Below are 17,762 nucleotides of genomic sequence, written 5' to 3' on the forward strand. Positions count from 1 at the left end.
CTGTGTCCATTCAACACCCATATCTGTGCACCTGGAGAAGGATCAGGAGCAGGGAGGCTAGCTGATTTTTTCCCCTCCTTTCTCTCTAGCACAAAGCATTATAGTACCCCGTAGTTAGCCAGTCTTAACAGCAGCAAACACGATGCTTCTACAGAGTGGCACGGTGACCTCTTTCAAATAATAAAATCAATATCCTTCGTACTTTTGCAATCCTGCACATCTAATATCAGCCACTCAGGCCCTTCAGTTATTTCATCATACTTCTCTACCGCCATCCATGACTGCAGAGAAACCTGCATAGAAATGACCTTATGACTTAGTGGGTAAATACATCGCTCATTGAGCAAACTATGTGCATTCTCCAGCATTTATAGCAGGCGTCAGCATAGTTTGCTTGCTTTAGACACTGAGCGTGGACATTGTAATTGGTGACGACCGTAGTTCAAAAGATCGACCACTGCGGTTTGCTGCGGCAGTTGATTTCAGCCAGTGGAGCAGTTTGAGCACGACAAGTCACTGCTGTACTCCTGGGATGATTTCTCCTCTCCTGATCACCATCTAGTGACTCTTATTGAAGTGAACATGTATGCCTATGTTAGATTAATGGCAGGATTCAACTTTTCTATAATATCTACTGCCCCCAAGTCATCAAATAATCTGCTGACAGCCATTGCCTTGGTTACACATGAAATGTAGCCGCTTCGACCAGGCACTGGCTAGCTGCCTGCGTCATTGAGCTTTACTCTAGTAGTGGCAGGTCAAGAGCTGGGGGACTTTAGGCTGAAGGCATAACTGCCAATAATTAAGGGAAGGAAGGATGCAGCAAAAATCGATGCCTTCAGGGCAGATGGGGAGGCAATTATGAAGGAAAACAGTTTACAAACATTAAAAACCTATTGAGAATCAAGTTCCTAATCCACAAATGCTTTCTCTTTGCAATAATTATTGCATGATCTCATTTTGACCTGATATTTGATCAGTTTTTGCAATGAATTTGCAGAGGTTGCTGGGAGCTCGGGTCATGTTTCTGTACTTGTTGTTTTGGCGAGTGTTTTAATGTCTGTTTCTGCCATGTAACCCGTTATGGTGCCATGTACTTCTAATGGTCATTGCATTCTGCCTGAGTACTAAGCAGACTTCATTTTGGAGTGGCTAATTTTGGAAGATCAGTTGCTAAGGTAATATGTTTGTTCTTTCATTTGAATAGTGCGAAGAAGAAGAAAATGGCAGATAAAATTCTACCTCAGAGGGTAAGTGCATCCTTTTTTTCTGTGGTTAAAAGATTTTCCTGCACCATACTCTTCAGCTGATCCAAAAGTTTTGAACTTTAAAAAAAAATGTTTTTTGGAAACCATTCCCTAACTGAAGGCAGGCTAGGTGAACTGATTGTAAATATTTGTCAAACATGTTTAAAGTGGCCACTCAGGCTGTTGGGGAGCAAAGCTTTTTTTGGCTCAGGATTGATATGCCCAGGCATATGGACCTTGAGCATTGGGATCTGGGTTCAAATCCTATTGAGAACATTCTGGTTCAGCCAGCAACAGTTGCTGGGGAGTGGGAACGGAATCGGCGACACTGGTGCAAAGTTTTTGGTAGTTGCTGAAGACAATGGCTTTAGCCTTCCCTATGTTTAACTGGAGGAAATTCTGATTCATTAAAAACTGGATGTTTTTTAAAAACATTTAAAAACAAGCAGTCTGGAAATGCAGAAGCAATAGAACGGTTGGGAGAGGTAGAGCTGGGTGTCAGCAGAGCCCTTTTCTTCAGAAGATGTCTTCAAGGAGCGCCATATTGATGAAAAAGAGGAGGAGCCTAAGTCTTGATCCCTGAGGGAATCCAGTGGTAGGCAGGGCAGGAAGAGGGAAGCTATTGCTGGAGATTCTCTGGCCACAACTGTACAGTTAAGGGTGGAACCAGGCAAGAGCAGTCCCATGTAGCTAGACAACAGAGGATGGCATGGGAGACCTTGTCAAAGGCTGCAGACAGGTAGAAGAGCAGGAGGGATAGTGCACCACAATCACCGAGGATGTCACTTGTGGCTTTGCAGTTTTGGTGACCATCAGTGATGATCATTGTGTACATTCTCCTTTTTGGTATAGATTCGGGAGCTTGTGCCAGAGTCTCAAGCCTACATGGATTTGCTGGCATTTGAGAGGAAGCTCGACCAGACTATAATGAGAAAACGCCTGGACATTCAGGAAGCATTGAAAAGGCCAATAAAGGTAAAACATCAACTAGCTCAATTATTTGGTGATTATCTGTACTTCATCCTCCTGAAACCTGATTTTTCAGAAATCAGGCTGACACTCTTAAACAAATGTCATTAATTGGCATTAAACAGTTTCTGCAAATGAAACACTAGGTAGAGTACTGCATACAGTTCTGGTCACTGCATTATGTCAAGTATGTGATTGCACTAGAGAGGGCGTAGAGGAAATTTACGAGGATGTTGCCTGGACTGGAGAATTTTACTTATGAGGAACAATTGGCTAGCTTGGTGTTTTCTTTAAAACAGAGGAGGCTGAGGGGAGATTTAATTGAGGCGTATTAAATTATGAAGGGCTTAGATGGAGTGTATAGTAAGGACCTATGCAGAGAGGTGAATAACCAAGGGGCATAGATTTAAAGTAATTTGTGGAGGGATTAGAGGGGAGTTGAGTTTTTTTCACCCAGAGGGTGGTGGGTCTGGAACTCACTGCTTGAAAGTGGTAGAGGCGGAAACCCCCATCACATTTTAAAAAAACACGAGTGTGCATTTGAGGCGTCGTAATCTACAAAACTACTGACCTAGAGACTGAAGGTGGGATTAGGATAGATAACTGTTTTTCAGCTGGTGCGGACACAATGGGCCAAATGGCTGCCTTCTGTGCTATCGATCTTTCTATGCTTAAAGGGACTTTACATAACCAATCAGACCTGCGTGTTACGGCAGCAGTTTCATTCTTTGTAATTATTCATTTTCATGTAACCATTGTCTTTTGTGTGCCAATTTAGATAAGTGTCTTTTGTTTTCAAAAATTGGGGCTAGTATTTGAGTACCAGTTTATCATTACGTGAAGTGTGCGAACTTTGGATTGAATAAGTAACATGCATTGCAACATTACTTACAGAACATCTTCATGACTGTTCTCTGGCCTTCAAAGCTCTATTCTGGCTCTTTTTATTCAGCTTGATCTCGCATCTGGTTGGAATTTCCTTTGCATACCAGCCACACAAATTGATCTGCTTGCAATAGTGCACCACTACATTCATACCCTGCCTGTTACTTCAGTACTTTATCCATTTTAACAGCATGGGTAGCCAAACGAGATAATGAATTCTTCACAGCCGCTGTTATGACGCCTCAAAGTGGATAATTAATAAATTGAGTCACCCTGTGAGAGCCAAAACAGGGAGGTGTAATTAGCAGCAGAGAATTTGACGCTCCATGAAGTAACCATCACCTTCCTACTGCCTTGTAAGATCCCCCGATGTTGCCAACACACTCAAAATATTGTGTTCCTCTGAAGACTCGTGCATAAGAATGCTGGGTAGTGTGGTGCTGGACTATTGCAGCCCAACAAGGCTCTAGGTTGGAAATCTGAATGAGTTGTTGCCCCAAAAAGCTGTTGAGGTTAGGTGAATAATTTTCAAAACTACGGTTGCTAGATTTTTGTTAGGCAGGGTATTAAGGGTTATGGAACCAAGGCAGGTGGCTGGAGTTAGGAGGGGCTGAATGGCCTACTCCGGCTTCTACGTTCCTTGCTAAGTTATCTGATCCCTACGGCTAAAGTTGATCTCTGCATGGTTAGGGCTAGGGACAGGGGAAAACAAATAGTAAAATTGAACAAGGGATGGAATGTTGACTCAGGATAGTATTGTGATTTTCTACAGTTTAGCACCGCACCAGCGCACACTATCCAGACTTGCATATCAAGTGTAAGCACTTCGGTGAGGTGCAGTACGATTGCCAGTACCAATGGAACTGTACCCCCTCCTTGAGGGGAGGAGTTCAAAACTTAGCCAAAATAGCCAAACAAAAAGAGAGTGATTCCAGTCCTTTTTTTTTAAAGCAATCCAAATATTGCAAGAAGATACATTCCACACCAGGCAAACCTAAGCTACCTGTGTGGGTTCCTCATCCACTTGGTTTAGAGCCTCTTTAATACAATGATATTCCTGCATAACAGAAAAAAAAATTACTTTATTCCTAAAACGCCCCCTCATTTTTTTTTCCAGCAAAAGCGAAAGCTTCGTATATTTATTTCTAATACATTCAACCCCGCAAAACCTGACGCAGAAGATGGAGAAGGAACCGTGGCATCCTGGGAGCTTCGGGTAGAAGGCAGGCTTCTCGAAGATGTAAGATTTAAATTTCTGTTTCTCCCCCGCTCTCCCACAGATGCTTCCTATGTTAAGCCTAATCTTTCACATTTCTCCCTGCTATTTTAGCCAAAATTACAAAGTTGGCCGGAAGTGGGGAAGTAAGATTTCCCCCTGCAACCCATGTACCAATCTCCATGCCCCTCAGCAACGATATGATGAATAAGATGGCCAGATTCAGTTTATGTCTGGAGTTTTGGGCCCCAATTCCACTTAATTTTGATTGTAGCTTGACCTGCTGTGGGAAGGCACTGAACAGGAACCAGGCACAGTGGGGAAGTGTGAAACTCTTTTGAGTTATCAACAGTCACAGATTGCAACTCTTCCAAGTACAATCACAGTTCTTGGTTTCCGGGAATGGGACATGAACCCGCAACCCTCTGATTCAAAGGCGAGGGTGCTATGGACTGAGCCACAGCTGACACCTCAAGGAGGAAAATCAGAGGGTTAATTGTTAATTGGATTGCTGTCATTTCCCTTTGTGGTGATATTAGAAGATGCTCGCTGGAAACTGATGATAAAGAACTGTTAGGGAATTGGTATGTTCAATTTCACTCAATCAGATTTGTATTGAACTCCAGGCACTTTATGAAATCTATGTTTTCTGCTTGTGTAGTCTGCTGTATCGAAGTATGATGCTACTAAACAGAAGCGGAAGTTTTCCTCATTCTTCAAATCCCTTGTGATTGAGCTGGATAAGGACCTCTATGGGCCTGACAACCACCTGGTTGAGGTAAGCAGACTGGAGTGCTGTGCACTCTGACCAATAAGTTTAATTGTACAACATCTTATTTGTTTCAGTCTTCGTGCCAAAATTTTGAAGTGTTTTCTGTCTGTAATAAAATGGCAGCTTCCCTGAGACCACATCAGTTTGAGCCACTTCTTGCCTCAGGCATTCTGGTGACACGTGTCATCGGAAGGGCTTGCGTGCATCCTGTAACTTGTCCTTTCCCTATAACAGAGGCTGATTGAGCTCTGCTGGATTCCCAGTAAAAGCTTTCTGGCTGGCTGTCGTACCACAGTGCCTGAGTGTAGTTCAGTTCAAAACTCAGCTTTGCCCTCCGGATTAGAAGTGGGACTAAATACTGCTCAAGTGACTTGAAGGCGAAGCTGATTGAGGCACAAATGCTCTGCCAGTAAACTAACAGTAGAGTGCACTCTTGGACATTATCTTGTGCAGCAGCATTGGTTGTGAGTGACAGCAAGTTTGCGTGCATGATTGAGCTCTGAAGAATCCTGCTCATGCAGCTGCTGAAAGAATGAGTTGCTCTTAGCTATACAAAGTGGTAACTGTATTTCATTAAATCCAGTGGCACAGAACAGCCACAACCCAAGAGACTGATGGCTTCCAGGTGAAAAGACCAGGAGATGTGAACGTGCGCTGCACAGTGTTGCTGATGCTGGATTACCAGGTAAGCAAAATAGATTGAGTGTGAACAGAATTAAAAATAATCATGTATTTGCTCTAGACATAATAAGTTCACAAATATATTATCTTTAACTATTTTAATGGGATTTAAATAGCCTGAACTGTCAAAGAATATAAGTTAAGTATTTGACAGAAATCATGTTTGAGCTATCCAGTGGCTCTGTTGATTTAAGGCATTGAGCATTAGAAGCATATGGACTATAATAGATCCAGGTTTGACCCCTGGCCCGTGCTGAGTTTAATGGATTCCAGTTGAGGTGGCAGTGGGGTTGCCCTTATTGCTTCTGCAAGAAAAAAGATAGCCAGGGCTGCAGCTCTGGGTTGCTATTTGGTGACTCCTCCTGGGAACTGTGTGGATATCAAGAGGTGACAGGATTGGGCTTCCTGTGATGGAACTTGCAGTCAAATAGTCTGCTGGCTATAATCTTCTTAAGATCTCATAGTAACAAATGGCCAACCGGGAAAGGTATTGGAAGGCACCCAGCCCCTGTGGAACCTCAGGATGAACAAGCGCCTTCACAGAAGGAGCAAGTTGGAGGGGGAAACCACCAAGTACAATTAGTTGAGGTTTAAAATGCGATGGGAGTTGACAGAAAGCAGCATGCCCTAACTTGTAACCTTGCCCCTTCTGAACTTTCAGCCACCACTAAATCCCTGGATACTTCGGGGAGCTTATCATTGGACTGTCTTGATAGTAAGCCCCTTTCAAATGAGCCTTATTGACTTCTGGACAAAGTTCACGACTCTGTTCTCATGCTTATTATCACTTCTCCTTTCTCTCAGCTAATCACTAAAATTGAGAAAGTTCATAAAGGGCCAGAATCTGTAGTGCAAAGCACTACCAAGGTTGAAAAGAAAATGTTTAATCAGTCAGTAGCACTTGGGTAACTTTGCTGCTTGCAGTCTTTCGTCATCCTGCCTTTTGCTGAAAGGGTCAGCTTGCATAAACAGTTGAAAGATGTTATCTGGCAGGGATGGAATTAACACTTTATTAATCCTGCCACTTGTTTAAGTGAGTCACTGGGTCAGTTGTGGACCTACCGTGGGCCTAAATTCTGGCATCGAGAGTGAAATAGTGCGGCTGCTGGGAATTTGAAATAAAAACAGAAAATGCTGGCAGAGCTCAGCAGGTCTGGCAGCATCTGTGGAGAGAGAGAAACAGTTAATCAAGGCATATTTTATTGCTCAAAGCAGATTGAATTTTATTTTGTTGAGCTTCTTGGGTGGTGTAAACAACTGGATCGGCAGTCTCGGTGCAGCCTTAGGGTGGCAGCAAACGTATACCTTCACCAGATCAGAATCTCCTGCATGCAGACACAGGCAGCAAGCTGTCAGTCTGAATCAGGTGTCAAATTGGGCATTAGTTGGTGTCTTTGCTGGGTCTGTATCATGATTCATTTGTGTTTTCTTCACAGCCACCCCAGTTTAAACTGGATCCTCGACTGGCACGTCTGCTGGGCATCCACACTCAGACTAGGCCTGTGATCATCCAGGCTCTCTGGCAGTACATTAAAACTCACAAGCTGCAGGACTCCCATGAGCGGGAGTTCATCAACTGTGACAAATACCTCCAGCAGGTAATTATCACTGTGTTTGTGTCTGTATAATGCAGTCATACATTGTCTTCTTTAAAATGAAGTGAAATGTAATTTTGTGTTCAGCCAGGACTAAGTGATACTGTTGCAAAGACCAACTGTGTTCTTTAATTAATCTACCCCATCTCCCGCAAAATTGCATTGATCAAAGTTAAGTTTTATTTCCCCATTCTTGGGTTACTCCAGGCATCAGACTCGAGGTAGGAATGAAGGGTGCATTTAAAGTGCTTTTTTTTTCACCAGCTGGATTTTTGAAGCATTTCCTTCAAGAATGTTGTTAGGCCTGCATTGGGATGTGGTAGGCTGTTCTTCACATGAACCACTGCTCTGCAATTTAGGTGCTTTCAAAAGAGTAGATAAAGAGACTTAAGTGTCACAATAGCTTAACACACTACACTTTGACCAGATTGTTATCTGCTGACTGAAATGCTGCCATGCAAAAAGAGTTTAATTGAGGCTTTCTCACATCCCTACTACAATATCAGGATGATTATAACCCTTAATCTTGGTTACAGTTTGCAGATTTTTGTTTTTTCCCCTGTTTGTTGGTCTGTTTGTCTGCAAACAATATGCCCCAAAAGCTAATGGATGAATTTCAACAAAATTTGGTATGCAGGATATGGCCCAAGGAAGAATTGATTAGTTTTTGGCAAAGATACAGATTCGGTTCTGGATCCTGGAATATTTTAAAGGATCCATTAACATTGGGGGATAGGGCGAATTGACTTTTTTTTTAGAATGTTCTGGGTTGTTTTATTTGGAATGTTGTTGGTTGTTTTAGAATGCTGTGGATTGTCTCAGCTGCTATCGTTCAGTTTGTCACAGCTGTCAAAATGTGAGCAGAGTTTTCAGAACAGGTTGTTGGATGTGGTTTGGCCTGAAGCCGCCTCAGTGAGGTGAAAGCTCTTAACAAAAAGATTTTTTTTCAGCTTTGTAGTTACAGAGTATCAACCAGGCAGGGGAAAGCCTCAAGGAAGAACTGCCCAATGTAATAACATGGAGTTAACGCAGCGTGGCAGAGTATGCACTCTACTAAGTGCCCTCTTCACCTGTTTTTTTGTCACCACTCCTAATATCTCCTCCTTTGGCTCAGTGTCCATTTTGTGTTGATGGCTTGGTGAAACTCCTTGGGATTCGGGAAGAGTTGGGGAGAAGACTGGAGGTGGATGGTGTCTTGTTTGCTTTGCATTGGTGTTTTTCTTTCATAAATTGCAGGCAAATATTATCAGACTGCTGCCTGGACTCCAGGGCCCAAACAGCACAGAGTGAAACTGCAGCTTTGTGTTTCATTTCGCCTCCCATTATATTATGGCCTGTGAAAACCACTTGGTATTCCAATCTCACCAGCCCCTGCTGATTGCTGACAGACATGCACAGTGTGATGTTAGCATTCACTGACATCAGTGTTGCAAGATAGTTAATGTACATTTAATTTTTCACTTCTACACGCAGCCCTTTTGATTGGACGTATGAGGGCGACAGCTCTGACCATTATGCACAACATCTGGGGTGAACAGTGCAGCTCGAGTCACTTCAGCCACTCATTGCAAGCAGGACCATTTAGGACAATTGGCCTGCCTGTTCAGAGCTTGTGGGAGCTAAGGCACCCCCTTCCTCCCCATTCGCAAACAGACTAGTCCGTTAAATGAGTAACATTATTTGTTGTCTCTGTGATGTTGCCGCCTGCATTTTGCAGACATTGCGTCGATGCAAATGTGACACCTGGCATCACAGCTGGAAAGACTGGGCATCCTTCCAAGTGACTGTTTGGAGTGATAGTTTGGCACATTGTCAGAATCTAGTTGCTATTATTTAGGTAACTTACTACCTTAGCCATAATTCAGTCTAAATGTCAAGAGCGAGTATATTTGTGTGCCCTTACAATGTAGTGTTACTGCTCAGTTGTTTTCCTATATTGGCATTAATAGATGATCGGGGAAAACATCACAATGAAGCTAATACGAATCAATGTTTTGCAAAATTCTTAATGATTCGAGTTGCTCCCGCTGTTCTTGCCAACAATACCTCACCCTAGTTTTCTACAGCTTGAAAGTCTTGTACCACTCGAGCCCTGGATATCCATAACTGCACCAGTGTTTTGCACATTTCAGCTGAACATAGTCTCAAAGTTTACAACCACCATTACATATCACTGAAATCCTAGTGGCAACACAGCTACTCGCTCTTTCTTATGGATGTGTCTGCGAGGCAGATTGACCATTCATAAGTATGTTATTGTGCAACCAAACTGATTTGGGCACTGGTATTTTCAAATTGGAATGGCCTTGGAAAGCACAGTATTAAAATACAGAACCACTTGAAATGTAATAGACCTGGTATTTGAAAAATAATGGGAGATTTTGTTTTCTTCATACTTTGTATGGGCATTTGATAAACCACATGATAAAAATGAATGCTTATAATTAGATGGTGTTTTTTCTTGAAGAATCTCCAAGCTCTTTACATAATGAATTATTTTTTGGATCGCAGATGCTGTATTTAGGCAAATGTGCAGTCATTCTGCACCAGTAATATTGCACAGCCATGAAATGAATGAAATTTTTGAAGGGTTGTATTGGTTGAGACCTATTCATAGAATTTTACAGTGCGGAAAGAGGCCCTTCAGCCCATCGTGTATGCGCCGGTCATCAAGCCCCTATCTACTCTAATCCCATTTTCCAGCACTTGGCCCATAGCCCTGTATGTTATGGTGCTTCAAGTGTTCATCTAAATACTTATTAAATGTTGTGAGGGTTCCCGCCGCTACCACCCTTTCAGGCAGAGAGTTCCAGATAACCCCCACCCTCTGGGTGAAAAACGTTTTCCTCATACCCCCTCTAAACCTCCTGCCCTTTACTTTAAATCTATGCCCCCTGGTTATTGACCCCTCCACTAAGGGGAAAAGTTTCTCCCTATCTATGCCCCTCATAATTTTGTACACCTCAATCAGGTCCCCACTCAGCATTCTCTGCTCTAGCGAAAACAGCCCCAGCCTATCTAGTCTCTAAATGAATACTTTGCACCTGTATCTGTATCTGGAGCTGAAATGCTCCAGCCCAGACAACATCCTGGTGAATCTCCTCTGCACCCTCTCTGGTACAATCACATCCTATAGTGTGGCGACCAGAACTGCACACAATACTCCAGATGTGGCCTAACTAACGTTTTATACAGCTCCATCATAACCTCCCTGCTCTTGTATTCAATGCCTTGGCTAATAAAGGCAAGTGTCCCATATAGGAAAAACTTTTTCACGCGAGTGGTTCGGGTCTGGAATGCACTGCCTGGAAGTGTGGTGGAGGCAGGTTCAATCGAGGCATTCAAGAGGGCATTAGATGATTATTTGAATAGAAACAATGTGCAGGGGTACGGGGAAAAGGCAGGGCAATGGCACTAGGCCATAATGCTCATTTGGAGAGCTGGTGCAGACACGATGGGCTGAATGGCCGCCTCCTGTACCTTTAAAATTCTGCGATTCTGTGATATGTCTTAACCACCTTATCTACCTATCCTGCTGCCTTCAAGGATCTGTGGACATGCACACCAAGGTCCCTCTGTACTTCCTAGGCTCCTACCATTTATTGTGTACTCCCTTGCCTTGTTAATCCTTCAAAAATGCGTCACCCACCTCACATTTTTCAGGGATTAAATTCCATTTGCCACTGTTCTGCCCATCTGACCAGCCTGTCTATACCTTCCTGTAGTCTAAGGCTATCACACCACCAATTTTCGTGTCATCTGCAAACTTACTGATCATACCTCCTACATGCATGTCTAGATCATTAATGTACGTGACAAACAGCAAAGGACCCAGCACCGAACCCTGCGGTACCCCACTGGACACAGGCTTCCAGTCACAAAAACAACCTTCGACCATCACCCTCTGCCTCCTGCCACCAAGCCAATTTTGGATTCAATTTGCCAAATTGCCCTGGATCCCATGGGTTCTTACCTTCTTGACCAGCCTCCCATGTGAGACCTTGTCAAAAGCCTTACTGAAGTCCATGTAAACTACATCAACTACACTACCCTCATCTACACACCTAGTCACCTCCATGAAAAATTCAATCAAATTTGTTAGACATGATCTCCCCCTGACAAAGCCACGCTGACTATCCTTGATTAATCCTTGCCTCTCCAAGTACCGATTAATTCTGTCCCTCAGAATTTTTTCCAGAAGTTTCCCTACCATTGATTTTAGACTCACTGGCCTAAAGTTCCCTGGTTTATCCCTACCACCCTTAGTGACTAATTGAACCACATTAGCTGTCCCCCAGTCTTCTGGCACCTCTCCTGTGGCCAGAGAGGATTTGAAAATTAATGTCAGGACCCCTGCAATCTCCTCCCTTGCCCCTCACAGCAGCCTGGGATACATCTCATCTGGGCCTGAGGATTTATCCGCTTTTAAGCCTGCTAAAACCGCTAATACCTCCTCCTTCTCGATGATAATTTGTTCAAGTATATCAGTCTCCCTCCCTGATTTCTATATCCATATCGTCCTTCTCTGTAGTGAATACAGATGCAAAGTACCTATTTAAAACCTCACCTACGTCTTCCAGCTCCTCTTAGATTGCCACTTTGGTCCCAAATGGGCCCTACTCTTTTCCCTGGTTATTCTCTTGCCCCTAATGTACTTATAAAACGCCTTTGGATTTTCCTTTATTTTACCCGGCAGTGTTTCTTTTTTGAGTAACCCCCTGCACTTTCTATACTCCTGAGGCTTGCGCTGTTTTCAGTCCTCTATCTACCATAAGCTTCCTTTTTTTCCCCTATCCAATCCTGTACATTCCTCGACATCCAGGGTTCTCTGGACTTGTTGGTCCCACCCTTCACCTTTACGGGAACATGTTAGTCCTGAACTCTCACTATTCCCTTTTTGAATGACTCCCACTGCTCTGATGTGGATTTTCCTACAAGTAACTGCTCCCAGCCTTGAAGTTGGGCTCAACCTGGGTGCTGATTTAGATTTTAACAGTGCAAAAGATGCTCAGATTTCTGACAGAACCTGGGCTCTTAAATGACTACATCAGGCATTGTAATTGAGTGCAGTAGCTTTGAGCATTAGAATTCTAGTTGGCATTTGGATTTCACTGTTTTAACAAATTAGGAACTTAGGAAATAAGAGTGGGAGTAGGCCATTCGGTCCCTCAAGCCTGCTCTGCCATTCAACAAGATCATGGCGAATCTTCTACCTCAACACCTTGTTCATGCACGATCCCCATATCCCTTGATGCCTTTAATATCTAAAAATCTATCGATCTCTGTCTTGAACATACTCAATGACTGAGCTTCCACAGCCCTCTGGGGTAGAGAATTCCAAAGATCCACCACCCTCTGAGTGAAGGAATTCCTCCTCATCTCAGTCTTAAATTGCTTACTGCTTATTCTGAGACTGTGACCCCTGGTTCTAGACCACCACTCCCTTAGCCAGGGGAAACATCCTTCCTGCACCTACGCTGCTGAGCCCTGTAAGAATTCTGTATGTTTGAATGAGATCACCTCTCATTCTTCTAAATTCTAGACAATGCAGGCCTAGTTTCCTCAATCTCTCCTCAGGGCAATCCCGCCATCCCAGGAATCAGTCTAGTGAACCTTCGCTGCGCTCCCTTTATGACCAATATATCCTTCCTTGGGTAAGGAAACCAAAATTGTACACACTACTCTAGGTGTGGTCTCATCAAGGCTCTGTACAATTGCAGCAAGACCTCTTTACTCCTGTACTAAATCATCTTACAATAAAGACCAACATACCATTTGCCTTCCTAATTGCTGCATGTTAACTTTCAATGACTCGAGAATGACAGCACCCAGGCCCAAAGTGCGCGGCAGGTAATGAAGTGCTCTTTTGAAGTGTAGCCACTGTTGTCATGTATGAAACGCGGCAACTAATTTGCGCTCAGCAAACACCCACAAATAGCAATGCGATAATGACTAGATAATCTGCTTTTTGTGATGTTGATTGAGGGATAAATATTAGGCAGGACGTCGGGGAGACCTCCTCTGCTCTTCTTTGAAATAATGCCATGAAACCTTTTACATCCAGGCAAGCAAGCAGATGGGGCCTTGATTTAATGTCTCATCCGAAAGACAGCAGCACTGACAGTGCCGCACTGCCTCAACATTGAACTGGAATGTCAGCCTTCATTTTTGTGCTTAAGCCCTCAAGCGGGACTTGAATTTGATTCAGAGATGAGTGTGCCACCAACTAAGTCATGGCTGACAATGGCATATGCAGCTAATATTTTTAACTGAAAACGGGATTTTGATTTTACTGATTTTGTTTTTATAGATCTTTGAGTGTCAGCGAATGAAGTTCTCAGAAATTCCTCAGAGACTACATGCTCTGCTGATGCCACCTGAGCCCATCATCATCAACCATATTATCAGGTGAGTACTGCTGACATTGGAACTGCTGCATAAGAATTTGAGCTTGGCCCATTTATAAAAAGCTGTTAAATGTTAAGTTCTGGCAATTCTGTAAATGTGTTCCTCTAAACACACTCTGCCAACCTCTTTGAACATTATTTCGAGTTTTCATTTCACTGAACTGGTTCTATATGTGGTTTGCTGTGTATTTTCACTGGCTTAAAGCTTTGCAATGTGTCAACGTCATGCTGTTCTAACTTTCTGAGACTCCAACACAGGCCTACAGTCTGATGCATTTATCCTGCAGGAGACATGAGTTCAAAACTAGGAAATCTCTAGAGAATCACTAGTGCAGCCATGCACCCTATAATTGCATAACATGTTGCTGTCAGTGTTGTGTGCTCCTTGGATTTAGCCTGTGTTTGATGCTAAATTTGAGGTATCATATTCTAGCCAGACTAATACATGTGGTGTACTAATATAACTACAGCTTCAGTGCATGCCATTGCATTCTGTAACATTGTCCCATCTCCTTTTGATGTTTCAGTGTGGACCCAAATGATCAGAAGAAGACTGCTTGTTACGATATTGATGTAGAAGTGGATGACACACTAAAGACTCAGATGAATTCTTTTCTTCTTTCTACTGCTAGCCAGCAGGAAATTGCTGCTCTTGATAATAAGGTTAGCTTGGAATATTCTAACTTGAGTGCATTTGTGGTTCAGGGCAAACAGCTTTGACTTCACACCAGCACTGTAAGTGTAAAGTTGGTGTTGATACCTGACCTAAATCTAGAGTGAAGACTCGCACTGTGTCTCACTCTGGTAAAATAATCTTTATTGAAGCCCTAAATGATGAAAGAAATGGAGATTGTGGATTCAAACTAGTCAAACCTCATGCAAAGCTTGAGATTCGTAGGAATTTTTATTCTCTGGTTGATATGCAGAATGGATTTTGTTGCTAATGCACCAAGCTCCTTTTAAAAGCAATTGAGTGGTTATCTCACGAAGTGGAATTGAATGCTTACTGTTTGTTAGTCAGTATATTGCTCAAATATCTGGAGAAATTAGCAGCATTGATGTCAATGGGAACCAAGGGGAAATCTCTCCACTGGCTGGAATCATAACTAGCACAAATGAAAATGGTTGTGGTTGTGAGAAGTCATTTCAGCCCAGGATACTGCTACAGGAGCTCCTCCGGCTAGTGTCCTAGGCTCAGCCATCTGCAGCTGCTTCACCTTCCCTCCATCATAAAGTCAGAAGCAGGGATGTTCGCTAATAATAGCACGATCAGATAAAGCAAGCATGTTTTGCGAAAGAGAAATCGTGTTTTACAAATGTATAAGCTTTTTGAGGATGTAACTAGTAGGGTAGATAAAGGGGAACCAGTAGATGATGTATACTTGGATTTCCAAAATGCATTCAATAAGGTGCCACACAAAAGGTTAGTACACAAGATAAGAGCTCATGGAGTTGGGCATAATATATCAATTGGAATACAGGATTGATTAACAGGCAGGAAGCAAAGAGTAGGGAAAATGGGGCATTTTCAAGTTGGCAGGCTGTGACTAGTGGAGTGCAGCAAGGATCAGTGCTGGGGCCTCAGCTATTTACAATCTATATTAATGACTTAGATGAAAAGACAGAGTGTAATGTATCTAAGTTTGCTGATGATATAAAGCTAGGTAGGAATGTAAGCTGTGAGGAGGACATAAACAGGCTGTGAAGAAAGTTAGACAGGTTAAGTGAATGGATAAGAAGATGACAGATGGAGTATAATGTGGGAAAGTGTGAGGTTACTCACTTTGGTCGTAAAAATAGAGAAACAGAATATTTTCTAAGAGGTGTGAAACTTGTCAACGTTAATGTTCAGAGACTTGGGTGTACTTGTACAAGGAATGCAGAAAGTTGGCATGCAGGTACAGTGAGCAATTAGGAAGGCAAATGGCATGTCAGCCTTTATTTCAAGGGGATTCAAGTACAAGAACAAGGAAGCCTTGCTACAATTCTATAGGGCTTTGCTGAGACCAGGCTAAGAGTACTGTGTACAGTTTTGGTCTCCATTGTTAATTGTATCAACTGAGGCAAAATATATACAGGTGGAGGGCATTTATAGAATGCTTACTTGAGCACGTATAAAGAGACACTTACTGACACGGGTAGAGTGGAGCCAGGAGATATATATGTTTCACACATGAAACATATACGTAAATAAATCTATTCCAAGTACATACTAGCTCTGGTTTCTCCCTTCATCAACTAGCTATCAGGAGTATAACATCCATATTTAAGGAAGGTTATACTTGCATTGGAAGCAGTACAGTGAAGGTTCACTAGATTGGTTCCTGGGATGAGAGGCTGAGTAAATTGGGCTTATATTTTGTGGAGTTTAGAAGAATGAGAGGTGATCTCATTGAAACATACAGGATTCTGAAGGGGTTTGACAGGGTAGATACTGAGAGGCTGCTTCCCCTGGCTGGGGAATCTAGAACACGGGGGCACAGTCTCAGGATAAGGGGACTATCATTTAGGACTGAGATGAGGAGAAATTTATTCACTCAAAGGGTTGTGAATCTTTGAAATTCTCTACCCCAGAGGGTTGTGGATGCTCCATTGTTGAATATACTTAAAGCTGAGATGGAGAGATTTTTGGTGTCTCAGGAAATTAAGGGATATGAGGAGCAGGTGGGAAAGTGGAGCTGGGACTGAAGATCAGGCACGATCATATTGTATGGCAGAGCAGTCTTGACAGGATATATGGTCTACTCCTCCTATTTCTTACGTTCTTTTGATTGCATGATGTTCAGTACCATTTGCAACTCCTCACATACTGAAGCAGTCTGTGCCTGTGTGCAGCAAGACCTGGACAACATTCAGGCTTGGACTGATAAGTGGCAAGTAACATTCGTGCCACATAAGTGCCAGGCAATGACCATCTCCAACAAGAGAGAATCTAACCTTGACATTCAATAGCATTACCATTGCTGAATCCTCGTTATCAACATCCTGTGGGTTACCATTGACCAGAAACTGAACTGGACCAGCCATGCAAACACTGTGGCTACAAGAGTAGATCAGAGGCTGGGAATTCAGTAGCAAGTAACTCACCACCTAACTCCCCACAACCTATCCTATAAGGCACAAGTCAGGAGTGTGATGGACTACTCTGCACTTGCCTGGATGAGTGCAGCTCCAGCAACACACAAGAAACTCAACACCGTCCAGGACAATGTTGCCAACTTGACTGGCACCCCATCCACCACCTTAAACATTCACTCCCTCCACCACCGACACACACTGGCAGCAATGTGTACCATCTACAAGATGCACTGCAGCAACTCACCAAGGCTCCTTCGACAGCACCTTCCAAACCAGCGACCTCTACCACATAGGATGACAAGGGCAGCAGATAGATGGGAACACCACCACCTACAAGTTCCCCTCTAGAGCTTTGGTTTGAGGTTTGCTGTAGCTCCCAAGTGTAAATTGTGTAACCCTGCTGCTTTACTCACACAGATCCATGAAACAATAGAGACCATTAACCAGCTCAAGACGCAGAGGGAGTTCATGCTGAGTTTTGCCAGAGATCCACAGGGCTTCATCAATGACTGGCTGCAGTCCCAGTGTCGTGACCTGAAGGTATGTATTTCACCATCTGAAGCCATGTTTTGCCCCATTTTTAGTTTTACATTCTTCTGATGCCACATCACAATGCACTGCATTTTTGAGGGAAGCTAGCTTGTGAAACAGCTACTCCAGACATGTGTTTTTTGGAATAATGTTCATTTCCCAAGCCACATGCTTTTATAGGAAGCATTATTTAAAGTTCCTTATTTTCTTAACAACAGGAACGTATTGTGCTAAAGGGCAATTAATATCTGAATTTTTTATTTGACCCAAAATACTGTTTTTCCAATCTGAGCTGTGACTGTGGTGAATTAGTGAATAATTTAAGACTTCAGGTTTTTATTTTCCATTATAAAAACACAGACATACAATGGTACACTGGCA

At 43.0% G+C, this 17,762-nt stretch overlaps 1 protein-coding gene across 1 annotated transcript in view; it reads left to right on the top strand.

Annotated features, from left to right (window-relative positions):
- The window catches only part of smarcd1 (SWI/SNF related BAF chromatin remodeling complex subunit D1), a 48,250-nt gene that overhangs the window by 19,610 nt on the left and 10,878 nt on the right, over positions 1–17,762 (top strand). The window contains exons 3-11 of the mRNA XM_078534417.1: positions 1,208–1,250; positions 2,100–2,222; positions 4,219–4,341; positions 4,979–5,095; positions 5,673–5,774; positions 7,207–7,368; positions 13,676–13,773; positions 14,300–14,435; positions 17,268–17,390. Coding sequence (XP_078390543.1) covers positions 1,208–1,250; positions 2,100–2,222; positions 4,219–4,341; positions 4,979–5,095; positions 5,673–5,774; positions 7,207–7,368; positions 13,676–13,773; positions 14,300–14,435; positions 17,268–17,390 — 1,027 coding nt within the window. The remainder of the gene's footprint in view (positions 1–1,207; positions 1,251–2,099; positions 2,223–4,218; positions 4,342–4,978; positions 5,096–5,672; positions 5,775–7,206; positions 7,369–13,675; positions 13,774–14,299; positions 14,436–17,267; positions 17,391–17,762) is intronic.

This window comes from Cetorhinus maximus, chromosome X (assembly GCF_964194155.1).
Source record: "Cetorhinus maximus chromosome X, sCetMax3.hap1.1, whole genome shotgun sequence".
Taxonomy (NCBI): Eukaryota; Metazoa; Chordata; class Chondrichthyes; order Lamniformes; family Cetorhinidae; genus Cetorhinus; species Cetorhinus maximus.